At 49.5% G+C, this 14188-nt stretch overlaps 1 protein-coding gene across 1 annotated transcript in view; it reads left to right on the top strand.

The window, feature by feature from the left end:
• The window catches only part of LOC144279947 (IgGFc-binding protein-like), a 57386-nt gene extending 43686 nt beyond the window's left edge, over positions 1-13700 (top strand). Inside the window, exons 14-20 of the mRNA XM_077841652.1 lie at positions 1025-1623; positions 3671-4305; positions 5362-5911; positions 6474-7044; positions 7237-7436; positions 10692-11066; positions 13428-13700. Of these exons, the coding sequence (XP_077697778.1) occupies positions 1025-1623; positions 3671-4305; positions 5362-5911; positions 6474-7044; positions 7237-7436; positions 10692-11066; positions 13428-13700 (3203 nt within the window). The remainder of the gene's footprint in view (positions 1-1024; positions 1624-3670; positions 4306-5361; positions 5912-6473; positions 7045-7236; positions 7437-10691; positions 11067-13427) is intronic.
• Positions 13701-14188: the final 488 nt, after the last annotated feature.

The following is a 14188-nucleotide window of genomic DNA, read 5'->3' as shown; positions in this document are numbered from 1 at the left end:
ATGCCATTCTTGTCAAATTCCAAATGTTTAGAAAAAAGTTCAGATTTTGAAAAAATGTAATTTCAAAAAGTGAGACAAAGCGTGTCAACAACATTTCAGGATGGAGCATTTTGATTTTTCATTTTGAAACGACTTTTGACAACAAAATTAATTATTTTTAGATATATAAAACATTTTTTAAGTTTTATAAGGTTGAAATCAGACATTAGTGTTTTGATTTTATCAAAATAAAACACTTTGATTGACCTCCAACAATGTCTGGGACAGGAATTTCATTTCCGTTCCCTTTTGGAACAGAAGAAAATCCAAAATCTTGGTATTTCCAATGAAATGGTAAATCTGGTTTCAGCTCAGTTCCAGTAGCCCATCTGTTCACTCTGTCGGTGGAGGGGATGGTGAATGACCTGAGCATAGAGTTGTGAATGACTAGGTTTCTTGGGCATAGGGATCAACACTGACTCTGAGCACCATCTATTGAGCTCCCTACTCTGCTCCTTGCAGTACAACACCCCCTAGTGTCATCCTTGGGAATTGGGGTCAGCACCGATTCCAAGGATGAGCATCCCCTACTGAGCCTTCCACCCCACTCCCTGAAGCACAGTGCCCCCTAGTGCAACACTGGAGCATTGGAGTCAGCATGGACTCAAGTGGAGAGCACCTCCTAATCAGACCCAACTCCTTTGTTTGCAGAACAGTGCCCCCTCGCTCCACACTGTGCCATTAAGGTCAGCACTAACTCAAGGGAGAGTACTCTTACTGAGCACTCCCTGCAGACCCTAAGTGTTCTTTATACCCAAGAGCTGACCCTGATGATTCACTCATGGCTTGTGAGATTTGGCTGCAGACATATATGGCCTTTTGGTTTCTGAATGCAGAAGTTAATTCCACCTCACTTATGGCTGTTTCATGCTGGGTGGATAATGCACTGCGTGTAAGAATTTTTCTGTAGCTCTCACTACGTTTAGGCAGGTTGTTTCATTCATTTCCTGTATTTTTAAATCTCCCCTTTCCAAACTTTTCCCAGCCCTGCCCTGCCCTGAGAACAGCCACTATGAGGCCTGTGGGAACGCCTGCCCCGCCAGCTGCTCTGACCGAACTGCCCCCTCCTCCTGCCGGGAGCCCTGCGTGGAGACCTGCCAGTGTAATGACGGTTACATCCTCAGTGCTGACAAGTGCGTCCCCCTGGGGAGCTGCGGCTGTGACTACAGCGGCCACTACTACAAACCCAGTGAGGAGTTCTGGGACAACGAGAACTGCCACTCTCGGTGCAGTTGTGACTCCAGCCTGGGCACAGTGGTTTGCAGAAAGACCAGTTGCAAGGCCAAAGAAAGATGCTCCGTGGTCAATGGGGTCCGTGGCTGCCATACGATCAGCTACTCCACCTGCATAGGTACTGGAGACCCTCACTACACCACCTTTGATGGGAAAAAGTATGATTTCATGGGCTCCTGCATCTATCAGTTTGCGGCTCTCTGCTCCGAGGACCCCACACTCACCCCGTTCAATGTCAAAGTGGAGAACAACAACCGAGGCAGTAAGGCCGTGTCCTTCACCAAAAGGGTGACCTTAGAGGTCTACAACGTGACCATCAGTCTGAGCCAGGAGTATCCACGCAAGATCCAGGTAGGGACACAGGATCACTGGGGAACGCAGGAAGTAATTTCAATGATCTCTTGTCTGGGCTCTTTGTTGTCTTCTTAGCTCTGGGAGGGAGCTGGGGTCTAGTGGTTGGAGTAGGGGGTGGGAACCAGGACTCCTGGATTTCATCCCTGGCTCTGTGAGGGAAGTGGGGTCCAGTGGTTGGTGCGGGGGGCTGGGAGCCAGGACTCCGAGATTCTATCACAGCTGTGGGGACTAGAAGGTTAGAGCAGAAGGTGCTAAGAACTAGAGCTCCAGCATTCTGCTCCTGGGAAGTAGGGGAAGTAGTTTGAGCTGGGATTCAGACAGTTAGGATTTTATTCCTCTCTCTGCCCCTGACTGGCTTAATAACCTAGGACAAGTCGCTTCCTATCTTTGTACCACTGTGAGCAGGTCTACACTTAAAACACTGCACCGATGGAGCTGCACCTCTGTAGCGCTTCGTGAAGACGCTAGTACGTTGATGGGAGGGCTTCTCCTGTCGGCGTAGTTAATCTACCTCCGCAAGAGGCAGTGGCTATGTTGACAGGAGAAGTCCTCCCATTGCCAGAGCAATGTCTACACCGGGGGTTAGGTCAGTGTAACTGCGTTGCTCAGGGGGTGGATTTTTCACACACCGGAGCGACGTAGTTATACCGATGTAAGATTATAGGGTAGACCTGGCCTATTTCCCCAACTCTAAAGGGGGTAATAAGACCTTTTCACTTCACAGGGCTGTTGTGAGTAGAGCTAGGCAAATAACTGGTTCTTTGACACACTTCAAGTTCCATAAATATTGACAAAAATTCTGTTCAACCTGAAACAAAACTTTTTGTTTTGTTTCCGGGCAACAAAAAGACAAGGAAATGATGGGCTAGGTTCATGCAGTTGCCAGCGGTGATAATGACTCCCTTTAGCACTCACCTGGAATGTGGAAGACCTGGATTCCATTCCTCCTTCTGCCTGATGGGGAGAAGGAATTCGAATTTGCTGGAGAGTCCCCTAGCTACTGGACTATAGGATATTCTGGGGCAGGGCTATGCTTAAAATTTTGATCAATCTAAACTATATCTTTCAGGGGAGTGAAAAATCCACCCTCTCCCCCCCCCCCCCGAGCACTGTAGTTAAGCCAATCTAACCCTTGGTGTAGACACAGCTAGGCTGACAGAAGAATTCGTCCTTCAACGTAGCTACCGCTGCCGAGGGAGGTGGATTACCTACCTCCAATGGAAAAACCCCTTCCATCAACGTAGGACATGTTTCGACCTTGACACAACAACGGCACATAGCATCCATAGTGTAGATATGCCCTCAGTCTCTCCTCTTGAAGCTGTTCCACTTTGTATGAAATACTTGACTAGTCCCTGGCCCAGAGAGCAAGAATAAGAATGATTCTATTCCCGGCTGTTAAGCACTCAGCTCGGGCAGGGGGAGACCCACATTCAAATTCCTGTTCCATTGACTAGTTAGTTATACAAAGTAGAACAGCTTCAGCAGGAGAGACTGAGAATACCTTTTCCCTAGAGTGGCCTAGTAGGTGCTAAATGTGAGACCAAAATTCAATCCTGCTCTGTATCAGGCAGTGGGGGAATTGAACCCTGGTCTACCACATCCTGGGTGAGTGCCCTAAAGACTGGGCTAACGGTTATAAAGGAAACTGCTCGTGCACATACAGTGCCTTGTGCATCCAACCTGAATTTTTTTTTTCCACCACAGCTATCCCTCCAATTTTTATCAAATATGGAAATAGTTTCTGGTCAACTAAAGCTGCATTTATGAGCAAGTACATTATTTGTGTGAGATTTTTCACCCAGCGTTAGTCTTTAATGCTTCAACTGCATTGCACTCCTTGGATAGAAGGAGCTTTAGAAAAGGAAAGGGCAATAGTAAGGGGCAATGGGATGACATATTAGTGCACTGGGTTACCCTCCACCCAATTCAGAAATAGAAATTCTGGAGCCAGACCATCCATGGCAGCTCCGTGGAAATGGAATTATTTCATGTTGAGTGCAGTGCGTGAAATCCTTGACAGTCTCTACTGTATGTTTTCCAGGTCAATGGTGTCTTTGTGGACCTGCCCTTTTCCCACCAGCACAAGTTCAAGGCCTACATCAGTGGAGTCCACGGCTTTATCCAGACTGATTTCGACCTGAGAGTGAGCTTTGACTGGCACAGCTACGCCAGGGTCATCCTACCCAATACGTACGCCAACGCTGTCTGCGGCCTCTGTGGCAATGCCAATCAGGACCCCAGCGATGATCTGACCATGAAGGATGGAACTCAGACATCTGATCAGATTCAGTTCGCAGAGAGCTGGAAGGTGGGGGAGGTCCCAGGGTGCTCGTCTAGCTGCACCGGGGACTGCTCAGTCTGCAGTGAGGCTCAGAAACAACCCTACAAGGGAGACCAGTACTGCGGGGTCCTCACCCGACAGAACGGGCCATTCAGGCAGTGCCACGGGACCATCGACCCAGCTCCCTTCTTCGACGATTGTCTCTATGACACGTGCCAGTACAAGGGTCACCAGGACACTCTGTGCAGCGCCATCAGCGCCTACGTCACATCCTGCCAGGCCAGGGGCATCCGGATAGGGCAGTGGAGATCAGCCTCATTCTGCCGTGAGTGCTGCCTGCGGGACTCTGCTTTAGGGATTGGCGACTGCCCATGTGCACCAACGCCCTCTGCAGGGTGGGGTCAGAATTGTTCACCCACCCAGTTCTGAGTTTTAATTTACAGTCCGACATCTTTGTTACAGATTCTAGACCTAGACATTTCCTCCATGCAATTAAAATTGCAGTCCCTGAAATATTTTTTTCATTCTGTGTCATGTTACTTAATGTCTAGATGTCCTGTAAACTTTCTCTCAGAGCTCATCTTTTCTGTTCCTGGTGTTTTCATGGCTTGTCTACACTTACAGAGCTGCAGCTTCACAGATGCAGCTGTGCCGCTGTAGCGCTTAGTGAAGACGCTACCTATTCTGATAGGAGAGCTTCTCCCATTGGCATAGTTCGTCCACCTCCTCAATAGATGGTAGCTATGGCAATGGGAGAAGCCCTCCTGTCGCCATAGCACTGTCTACACCAGGAGTTCCATCAGTATAACTGTGTGGGTGTGGATTTTCCACAACCCTGAGCGATGTACTTACACTGACATAAGTCTGTAGTGTAGACCAAGCCGTACACTTTGCCTTTCCAGAGTAAATTGAATTAATACTTTGGCATTTAGAGAAGTAGAAACATTTTACACCATTCATTGTCTTGTAATCACTTCGAGGTAGGTAAGTATTGTTATCCCCATTCGATTGGTTGGGAAAATTAGGAAAAGAGCTGTCAAATTATTTGGCCAAAGGTGTCCTCCATAAATAAGTAGCAGAGCTAGGAAAAGAACCCAGGAGTTCTGAGCCCCCCTGCTTGCAACATAAAGCAGGAATGCTGACTCCCGCTATTCTAGTCAAGAGGTGACCCTTCATCTCACAGATGGGAATAGAACCCAAGAGTCCTGATGGCCACTCCCCTAATTTAATCGCTAGACTATACTTTTCCCAGAGATGAAGCTAGGACCAGGAGTCCTGATTCCCAGTCCCCTGCTCTAACCATATCCGAACGGATGTGAAAAGAACATTGACCAGATGATCTGTTAGTTCAACCACATTTCTCCTCACACACAAATTCAAATTCTCTCTGATCTTTTTTCTTCAGGACCCACCTGCCCCCTTAACTCTCACTATGAACTCTGTGGAATCAGCTGCCCTTCCAACTGCAACGACCTGTGGGCTCTAGATCAGTGTGAGAAGCCCTGTGCTGAAGGGTGTTTCTGTGACGCTGGATTCACCCTGAGTGGTGAGAAGTGCATCCCCGTCGCACAGTGCGGCTGTGTGCACAAGGCCGTGTATTACAGGAAGGGAGAGGAGTTCTACCCCAGCGCTTCCTGCCAGGAGCGCTGCCTATGCAAAGACAATGGGGTCGTTGAGTGCCAGGAGGTCTCCTGTGGAGCCAATGAGGAGTGCAGGGTGGAGAACGGAGTCCTGGGCTGCCACGCCACGGGATATGGAACATGCGTCGCATCTGGTGGACCTCACTACATCTCCTTTGACGGACGGACCTTTGACTTCCAGGGCTCCTGCACTTACACCTTAGCCAAGGTTTGCAGCAGAGACTCTGGACTGGGGAACTTCTCTGTGGTGGTGGAGAATGAGAGCCCTGGTGGTGGCCACATGGCTGTGATGAGGACAGTGGTGGTGTCGCTGCATGGTTACACCATCGCCATGGAGAGAGGGAGGAAGTGGAATATTGTGGTAAGTCAGTGGCGGATTAATGATTTTGCCACCCCAGGCCCTGAAATAATTGCCCCCCCAAGCAGCTCCTGGCCCCCCCCCCCCCGCAGCTCACCTCCACTCCGACTCCACCTCCTCCCCTGACTGCACCGCCGGGTCCTGCTTCTCCCCGCTCCCTGCCAGTGTGTGTCCGCGAAACAGCTTCGCAAAGGAGGGGGGAAGAGAGGGGAACGCGGTGCGCTCAGGAGACGATGCGGGGTCGGGGCGGGGATTTGGGGAAGGGGACCAATTGGGGGCAGGGAGGGGGTGGGGAATAGGGGCGGGGAAGGGGTGGAGTTGGGGCAGGGCCGGGGCGGAGGGCGCGAAATGGAGCCAGGGGAATCAGCCTCTGGCTGCTTTTATAAATTTGCCGCCCTAGGCCTCAGCCTTGTCGGCCTAGGCGTTAATATGCCGCTGCGGTAAGTCCCTCCTTGTGATTAGTCTGACATAGCACTGATGGGGTGTGTGTGTGGGTGTGTGTGAAACACCAGGACACTGCTGAGTCTCCACCAGTGACGGGTGAATTTCTCTCTCATTGGCACAGGTGGGTGGTGAGCTCTTCACCCTCCCACTGGCTGCGGACGATGGGAAACTTTGGATTGACCAAAAGGGGAACAACATCATTGTCCAGTCTGCCTCTGGCCTCCAAGTCTTTTATGACACTGCCTCCTACCTCCTAGTGTCCGTCCCCAGCACCTACAAGGGACATGTGTGTGGCTTGTGTGGCAACTTTAATGATGACAAGAACGATGATCTCCTGCTGCCCGGTGTGAAGAGTACCCAGAATGTGGATGAGTTTGTCACCTCCTGGAAGGTGCCTGTTGATGCTGCCACATGCTCCGATGGCTGTGGTGAGAAGTGCCCTGTCTGTGATGCAGCCCAGACAGCGCTGTACCAGACTGAGAGCTCCTGTGGGCTGATCACAGCCACCTTGGGTCCCTTCAGACACTGTCACTCAATAATCAGTCCTGTTGAGTACTTCAACCACTGTCTCTATGACTTGTGTTCCACCAACGGAAGGGGAGAGACCCTCTGCCAGAGCCTGCAGGCCTATGTGGCTGCATGCCAAGCAGCTGGGGCCAAGATGGAGACCTGGAGAACGGCCTCCTTCTGCCGTAAGTCTACAGGACAATCTACAATCTGTACTTCATTAACCCATAGCTGCTGTAGTTTTTGTGCTATTCAACCTCCACAATACCCCTCAGACTTCTAGGCTAAGTAGGAGCTTCTGTTTATTTAGGTGGGAGACTTCAGCTTATCTTGGCTTTCTGTCTGTGATGGTCCTAATTTTTCTTCTGTCCCTCCAGCCCTCGCCTGCCCGGGGAACAGCCACTACGAGCTGTGTACCAGATCCTGCAATTTCACCTGTGCCAGCTTGTTTTCCCCTGCCCAATGCACCGGGAAGTGCTTTGAAGGCTGCTGGTGTGATCCAGAATACGTGTCTGACGGGGAGGCATGTGTCTCCATGGACAGGTGTGGGTGTGTGCACAACGGACGCTACATCAAGGTGGGTGCTGGGTTATTGGTCCATCCGTTCTCCCCGATTCTGCCATTCTCCTCTGGCAATGGGATTCCCAATGCGGGTTAGAGTGACTGTAGAGTGGCATGTTCTGTATCCTACTATACCTAAAACCTAGAGCCAAATCCTGCCCTCAGGGTCACTCATGTGGCTTCCACTGCAGTCAATGGCAGCTGTGCATACAAAATGTGGGGTCCATCATTTCTATTTCAGGGATCATAGAATCATAGAAGATCAGGCTTGGAAGAGACCTCAGCAGGTCATCTAGTCCAACTCCCTAATCAAAGCAGGACCAATCCCCAACTAAATCATCCCAGTCAGGGCTTTGTCAAGCAGGGCCTTTACAACCTCTAAGGAAGGAGATTCCACCACCTCCCTAGGTAACCCATTCCAGGGCTTCACCACCCTCCTAGTGAAATAGTTTTTCCTAATATCCAACCTAAACCTCCCCCACTGCAATTTGAGACCATTGCTCCTTATTCTGTCATCTGCCACCACTGAAAACAGGGATGGTCTTCTATATTCCAGAACAGGCCTTTGGAATAACCAAAGCAAAGGCTGCTCCCAGAAGATCCTTTCCCAGTTTTACACTGAGCTCAGAGCATCCCATGGGGGTGTCAGGTCTTTGGGAGTTTCATTGGTTCTGTGTAATTGCCCATGCAGGGCAGACTTGATCAACTATGCTCACAGTTTATGGACCTCACTAAGCAGCCTCGGTGGCTTGATATAAAGAATTTACCAGTAACCTGGGATTTAACATGACTCCCAGGAGGTTCTGAGCATGGGCTCAAATCAGACAGGTATCCAGATAGGCAAGTATTGAGATGAAGCTTCTTTGCAGGAGATTGTAAAACAGAGCTGGAAGGAAATACCACGAGGGAATGAAACTGTTCAGCAGGTTGGAGTCTGAACAAGTGTAAAGTGGGGAAGTGTCTAGGGAATGCGAGATGGGGCCTTTCCCCTCCAGGGGATCTAACTCTGATCCAGACTCAGGCTAGGGGGACTGGCTGGCTTAGGGGGACACGGGATGGGACACAGGGCTTCACTCTTCTAGGGGTGCCAGCTCTGAGCCAGCCCCAGGTCAGAGGGACTGCCTGGCTTAGTGGGTTGGGGAAAAAGGCTAATTTAGTGCCAATCTTTAAAAAAGGGAAGAAGGAGGATCCTGGGAACTACAGGCCAGTCAGCCTCACCTCAGTCCCTGGAAAAATCATAGAATCATAGAATCATAGAATATCAGGGTTAGAAGGGACCCCTGAAGGTCATCTAGTCCACCCCCTGCTCGAAGCAGGACCATGGAGCAGGTCCTCAAAGAATCAATCCTGATGCACTTGCATGAGAGGAAAGTGATCAGGAACAGCCAGCATGGATTCACCAAGGGAAGGTCATGCCTGACTAATCTAATCGCCTTTTATGATGAGATTACTGGTTCTGTGGATGAAGGGAAAGCAGTGGATGTATTGTTTCTTGACTTTAGCAAAGCTTTTGACACGGTCTCCCACAGTATTCTTGTCAGCAAGTTAAGGAAGTATGGGCTGGATGAATGCACTATAAGGTGGGTAGAAAGCTGGCTAGATTGTCGGGCTCAATGGGTAGTGATCAATGGCTCCATGTCTAGTTGGCAGCCAGTATCAAGTGGAGTGCCCCAAGGGTCGGTCCTGGGGCCGGTTTTGTTCAATATCTTCATAAATGATCTGGAGGATGGTGTGGATTGCACTCTCAGCAAATTTGCGGATGATACTAAACTGGGAGGAGTGGTAGATACGCTGGAGGGGAGGGATAGGATACAGAAGGACCTAGACAAATTGGAGGATTGGGCCAAAAGAAATCTGATGAGGTTCAATAAGGATAAGTGCAGGGTCCTGCACTTAGGATGGAAGAACCCAATGCACCGCTACAGACTAGGGACCGAATGGCTAGGCAGCAGTTCTGCAGAAAAGGACCTAGGGGTGACAGTAGACGAGAAGCTGGATATGAGTCAGCAGTGTGCCCTTGTTGCCAAGAAGGCCAATGGCATTTTGGGATGTATAAGTAGGGGCATAGCGAGCAGATCGAGGGACGTGATCGTTCCCCTCTATTCGACATTGGTGAGGCCTCATCTGGAGTACTGTGTCCAGTTTTGGGCCCCACACTACAAGAAGGATGTAGATAAATTGGAGAGAGTCCAGCGAAGGGCAACAAAAATTATTAGGGGTCTAGAACACATGACTTATGAGGAGAGGCTGAGGGAGCTGGGATTGTTTAGCCTGCAGAAGAGAAGAATGAGGGGGGATTTGATAGCTGCTTTCAACTACCTGAAAGGGGGTTCCAAAGAGGATGGCTCTAGACTGTTCTCAATGGTAGCAGATGACAGAACGAGGAGTAATGGTCTCAAGTTGCAGTGGGGGAGGTTTAGATTGGATATTAGGAAAAACTTTTTCACTAAGAGGGTGGTGAAACACTGGAATGCGTTACCTAGGGAGGTGGTAAAATCTCCTTCCTTAGAGGTTTTTAAGGTCAGGCTTGACAAAGCCCTGGCTGGGATGATTTAACTGGGAATTGGTCCTGCTTCGAGCAGGGGGTTGGACTAGATGACCTTCAGGGGTCCCTTCCAACCCTGATATTCTATGATTCTATGATTCTATTCTGTGAAATGGGACACAGGGCCTTTCTCCTCTAGGGGCCTCTGACTCTGATCCAGCCCAGGGTAGGGGGATTGTTTGGCTTAGGTGGCTGGGCAATGCGAGATGGGGCCTTTCCCCTCCAGGGGATCAGCTCCGATCCAGCCTTAGTTCAGGGGGGCAACGAGTGGAATATGAGGCTCTTCCCCTCCAGTCTGGCTCCTGGGAAACAAGAGCATTGACTGTGTGTAAAGAAGAGTGTTGGTGGTACTTGGCCTAATTTCTGGTTGGCAAATCTGCCTTTCACATGAAAATCAACACTGCAGCTGCCCCCCTTGTTGTCAGACCTTGGGCAGGGGATGTTGGTAGGTGTTGGGTCTTGATGTTATTAGACCTCAGTGTGGAGACTGGTCAATCCCGCACCTTGCTTTCTTTCTCTCTGCTGTATCCACCTGCTCTTTCTCTCTGTCATCAGCCTTGCTAAGCTATTGCTTCTGAAAGGTCCTTGACGCCTTCTCTCTATTGATCCTCTCACGGCAGGGCTTTCCCATAGCTCTATATATTGCTGCTCCCAGGCCCTCCTGCCGAGGGGTGAGTCCCTTTGCATTCACTTAACAAAGTTGTTTGTCTGGGTATTTCCCTGCAGGCCAGGGAGAGCTTTGTCTCCAGCAACTGCTCTGAGAAATGCACCTGCCACGCTTCAGGCGAGGTCATCTGTGAGGAAACAAACTGTACCGAAGAGGAGAAATGCATGCTCAGGAATGGGGTGCGCAGCTGCGTGGAGCAGATGGGCCGGTGCACGCTGGCCCCAGGAATATGGTTCACCTCCTTTGATGGTGTCACGAGGGAAGTCCTCCTTGATGGGGCCTATGAGGTGACTTCCCTCTGCAAAGGGGTCAACCTCTCTTTGTTCCGGATGGTGGTCAGTGTGTTCAGAGAAGGTGGCTTGGCCGTTCCTGAAGACATCTCTGTTTTCTTCGACGAGGGTCTTATCCATGTCAATAAGAAAAAGGAGATTTGGGTAAGAGCAGGCTGGGTTAGCACACCCTAAACCAAGGGGGAGGGGGTGAGTCACTATTAAGATCCCTGCTTTATTGAAGGGAAGTGATCTGCCCAAAGTCATATGGTGAGTCAGTGGCTGAGCTGGGAATAGAGTGCAGGACTCCTATTAGGACCCTGCTCTAACCACTAGACCCAGGGATAGAACCCAGGAGTCCTGGCTTCCAGCTCACCCTATTAGACCCTACTTCTCTCTCAGAGCCACAGATAGAACCCAGGAGTCCTGGCTCCCAGCCCCCCACTCCAACCCACTAGACCCTATTCTCTTCCATGAGCAAGAACCCAGGAGTCTTGACTCCCATCTCACTCCTGCTCTAATCCCACTAGACCCCACTCCCCTCCCAGGGGTGGGACTAGAACCCATGAGTTCTGAATCTTAGCCCACTCATCTAACCAGTGAATGAAGCACCACATGGAGCTGGGAGTCCCTAACCTCCTCCTCTAATGGTGAGCCTACGCTGCTACCAATAGCAAGGCTGTTCCTGACATGCCAGCAGTCTCACCTGCAGTAGCTGTAGGAAGCTGTGGTGAGCAAAAGACCTTCACCGGGGTATTTAACCACGCGACAACTGGGAAGAATGTTGACAGAGGAGACCACTCACCTTCGTAAAATGTGTGAGATCTGTGGATCAGGACGATGGTGATTTGAGTAGATCTAGTCCTGATCCCAGCCAGAAACAAGGATGAACAATGCATATCTGTGCTATGGGCAGGATTTTTGACAAATTGTTTTCTGGACAAAAAATGCCTTTTCGTTGAACCCAATCTTTTTGTGATACAGGCTTGGGTTTGACGAAGCTCCCAAGTGGAAATATACTCTGAAAAAGGAGTTCCAAAATGCTCAAAATTAAACATTTCCATATTTTCAAAATGAAAAATTCTGGTTTTCCATTTCAGAATAACTTTGTGTTTCAAATTTTAAATGAATTAGTCTAAAAATAAAGTTAAAAGGAAAAAAGTCAAATAGAAATGACCAAACTGTACTGAAACCAAACATTTCAGTTGACCCAAAACAAACAAACAAACAAACAAAAATTCAGATTTTTGGTTTGTGAAAATTTGAAGACTTTCCATACTGATTCAGGATGAGAAAAAATTTCAAACTCTCAAAAACTTGTGGCAATACTGGAAAACCATTCCACCCCCGTCCAGCTCTAATCTGTGTATTTACAGACCTTAAAACAAACGTGGTTTGAGTTTGGTTCTAAAGACTGAAGAAATGTGTTCCAAGGGAACTTATATTCTCTGTACCAGTTATTATTATTATTTCTATTAAAGTACGGGGGTGGAAAACTAGGACTCAGGACACCCAAGTGTGGCAGCACAATGGGCCCCAACTGTGATCAGGGCCCCATTATGCCAGGCCTTGCACAGACGCACAGTGAGAAACAGTCCCTGCCCCAGCTGAGATCAGGGCCCCATTGTGCCGGGCGCTGGCCAGACACACAGCAAGAGACAGTCCCTGCCCCCCTGAGATCAGGAGCTCAGTGTGCCAGGACCTGCACAGGCACATAGCAAGAGGCAGTCCCTGCCCACCTGAGATCAGGGCCCTGTTGTGCCAGGCGCTGCCCAGACACAGCAAGAGACAGTCCCTGCCCACCTGAGATCAGGGTCTCTATCACACAGAACATACAACTAAAGAGACACAAAGGTAGATAGAAGATACATGGACCAATGTCACACAGGAAGTCAGTAGCAGAGCCATGGACAGAACCCAGGTTTCCTGAGTACCAGTCGAATACTTGTTCTGGGCTGGATCTCCCTGCCTCAGTTGACTGGTGACCCCCATTTATTTCCCTTCACAGTCAATATGATTAGATCTGACCCACATTTCTTTTGGCTGAAAATGAAGCATTAGGCTGTAAGCTCGTTGGGGCAAAGACTGTGCTTTTGGTCTGTGTTTGTACAGCACTTGGCACAAAGAGGTCCCGAACCACCCCGGGGATTCCTGGGTGCTGTTGCAATCAAAATAAATCCACTAATTACGGAAATGTGAGCTAACGAAGACCATGTTAGTGTCAGAAAAAAAGGAGAACTGACTCCCTTAGTCACCCCATGCAATGAGGAGAAGAAGAACTGGAAAGTGATAGGCTCATCTCCCAGAGTGGAGGGGCAGATCCTGCTCTCAGTTACATGAGTCTCAGTCCAGAGTTACTCCCCTGACTGCAATGGATTTACTCAGGTTTTACACTTGTTTGAGAGCAAGATCTGACCTAGCGTCTCCAGACCCCATTGCCTTGTACTGGGGTCCATAGACTAGCTCTGTCTCACTCCCTCCCATGCTGCCCAGCTTTTCTCTGACCTCCTTGTCTGTGTCTTCCAGGTGAAAGGACAACAAAGGCAGCTCCCAGTGAAGGTATCCGAAACCTTGTCTGTAAGTGAGTCTCAGGGCACCATCATGATTGTCCAGGGCTCTAGAATAAAGATTCTGTTCAGCCTGAGTGGGGAGGTGACAGTGACAGTCAGCGAGAGCCTGGCTAACAATCTGTGTGCACCTTGCGGGAACTTCAACGGCGACATCTCCGATGAGCTGCGGCTGCCCAGCGGGCAGGTCGTGGGGAACATCACGGACGTGTTTGAAGCTTGGAGGGCGTGAAACCTCTCAAGAAGGTAAGGGGGTCTTCAAAGGGCTGCTCCTTCTAAGACAGCATGGCCATTCACTCTCCACAGGTGTGATCCTGTGGTTGGCCTGGTTCATAGATTCCATACGTTCCAAGGCCAAGAGGGGCCATTGTGATCATCGAGTCCTGCGCTGTGTGTAGCACAGGCCAGAGACCTTCCTCAAAAGAATTCCTGTTAAAGCAGATTTTTTAGAAAAGCATCCAGGCTTGATTACAGAATGTTCAGTGCTGGAGGATCCACCATTGGTTTTTGGATGAAAAAAATCAAAAATGTTCAAGGAAAGCTAATGCTTTTCCTTGACAGTGATCATTTAAAGTGAAAACCCGGTTGGTTGTCTGTTGGCACGACAGCTTTGATGGCAATATTTCAACCAGCCCTACAAAATTGCAGTTCCTTCTGTTGGCCCTGTAGATCCAGTGCGGCAGTGGAAGAGTGAGATGGCCCTGTTCTTGTTCCAACCAC

Source organism: Eretmochelys imbricata, chromosome 24, assembly GCF_965152235.1.
Source record: "Eretmochelys imbricata isolate rEreImb1 chromosome 24, rEreImb1.hap1, whole genome shotgun sequence".
In the NCBI taxonomy this organism is placed as follows: Eukaryota; Metazoa; Chordata; order Testudines; family Cheloniidae; genus Eretmochelys; species Eretmochelys imbricata.
The sequence above is the reverse complement of the archived record's forward strand: the minus strand, read 5'-3'. Positions and strand labels throughout refer to the sequence as shown.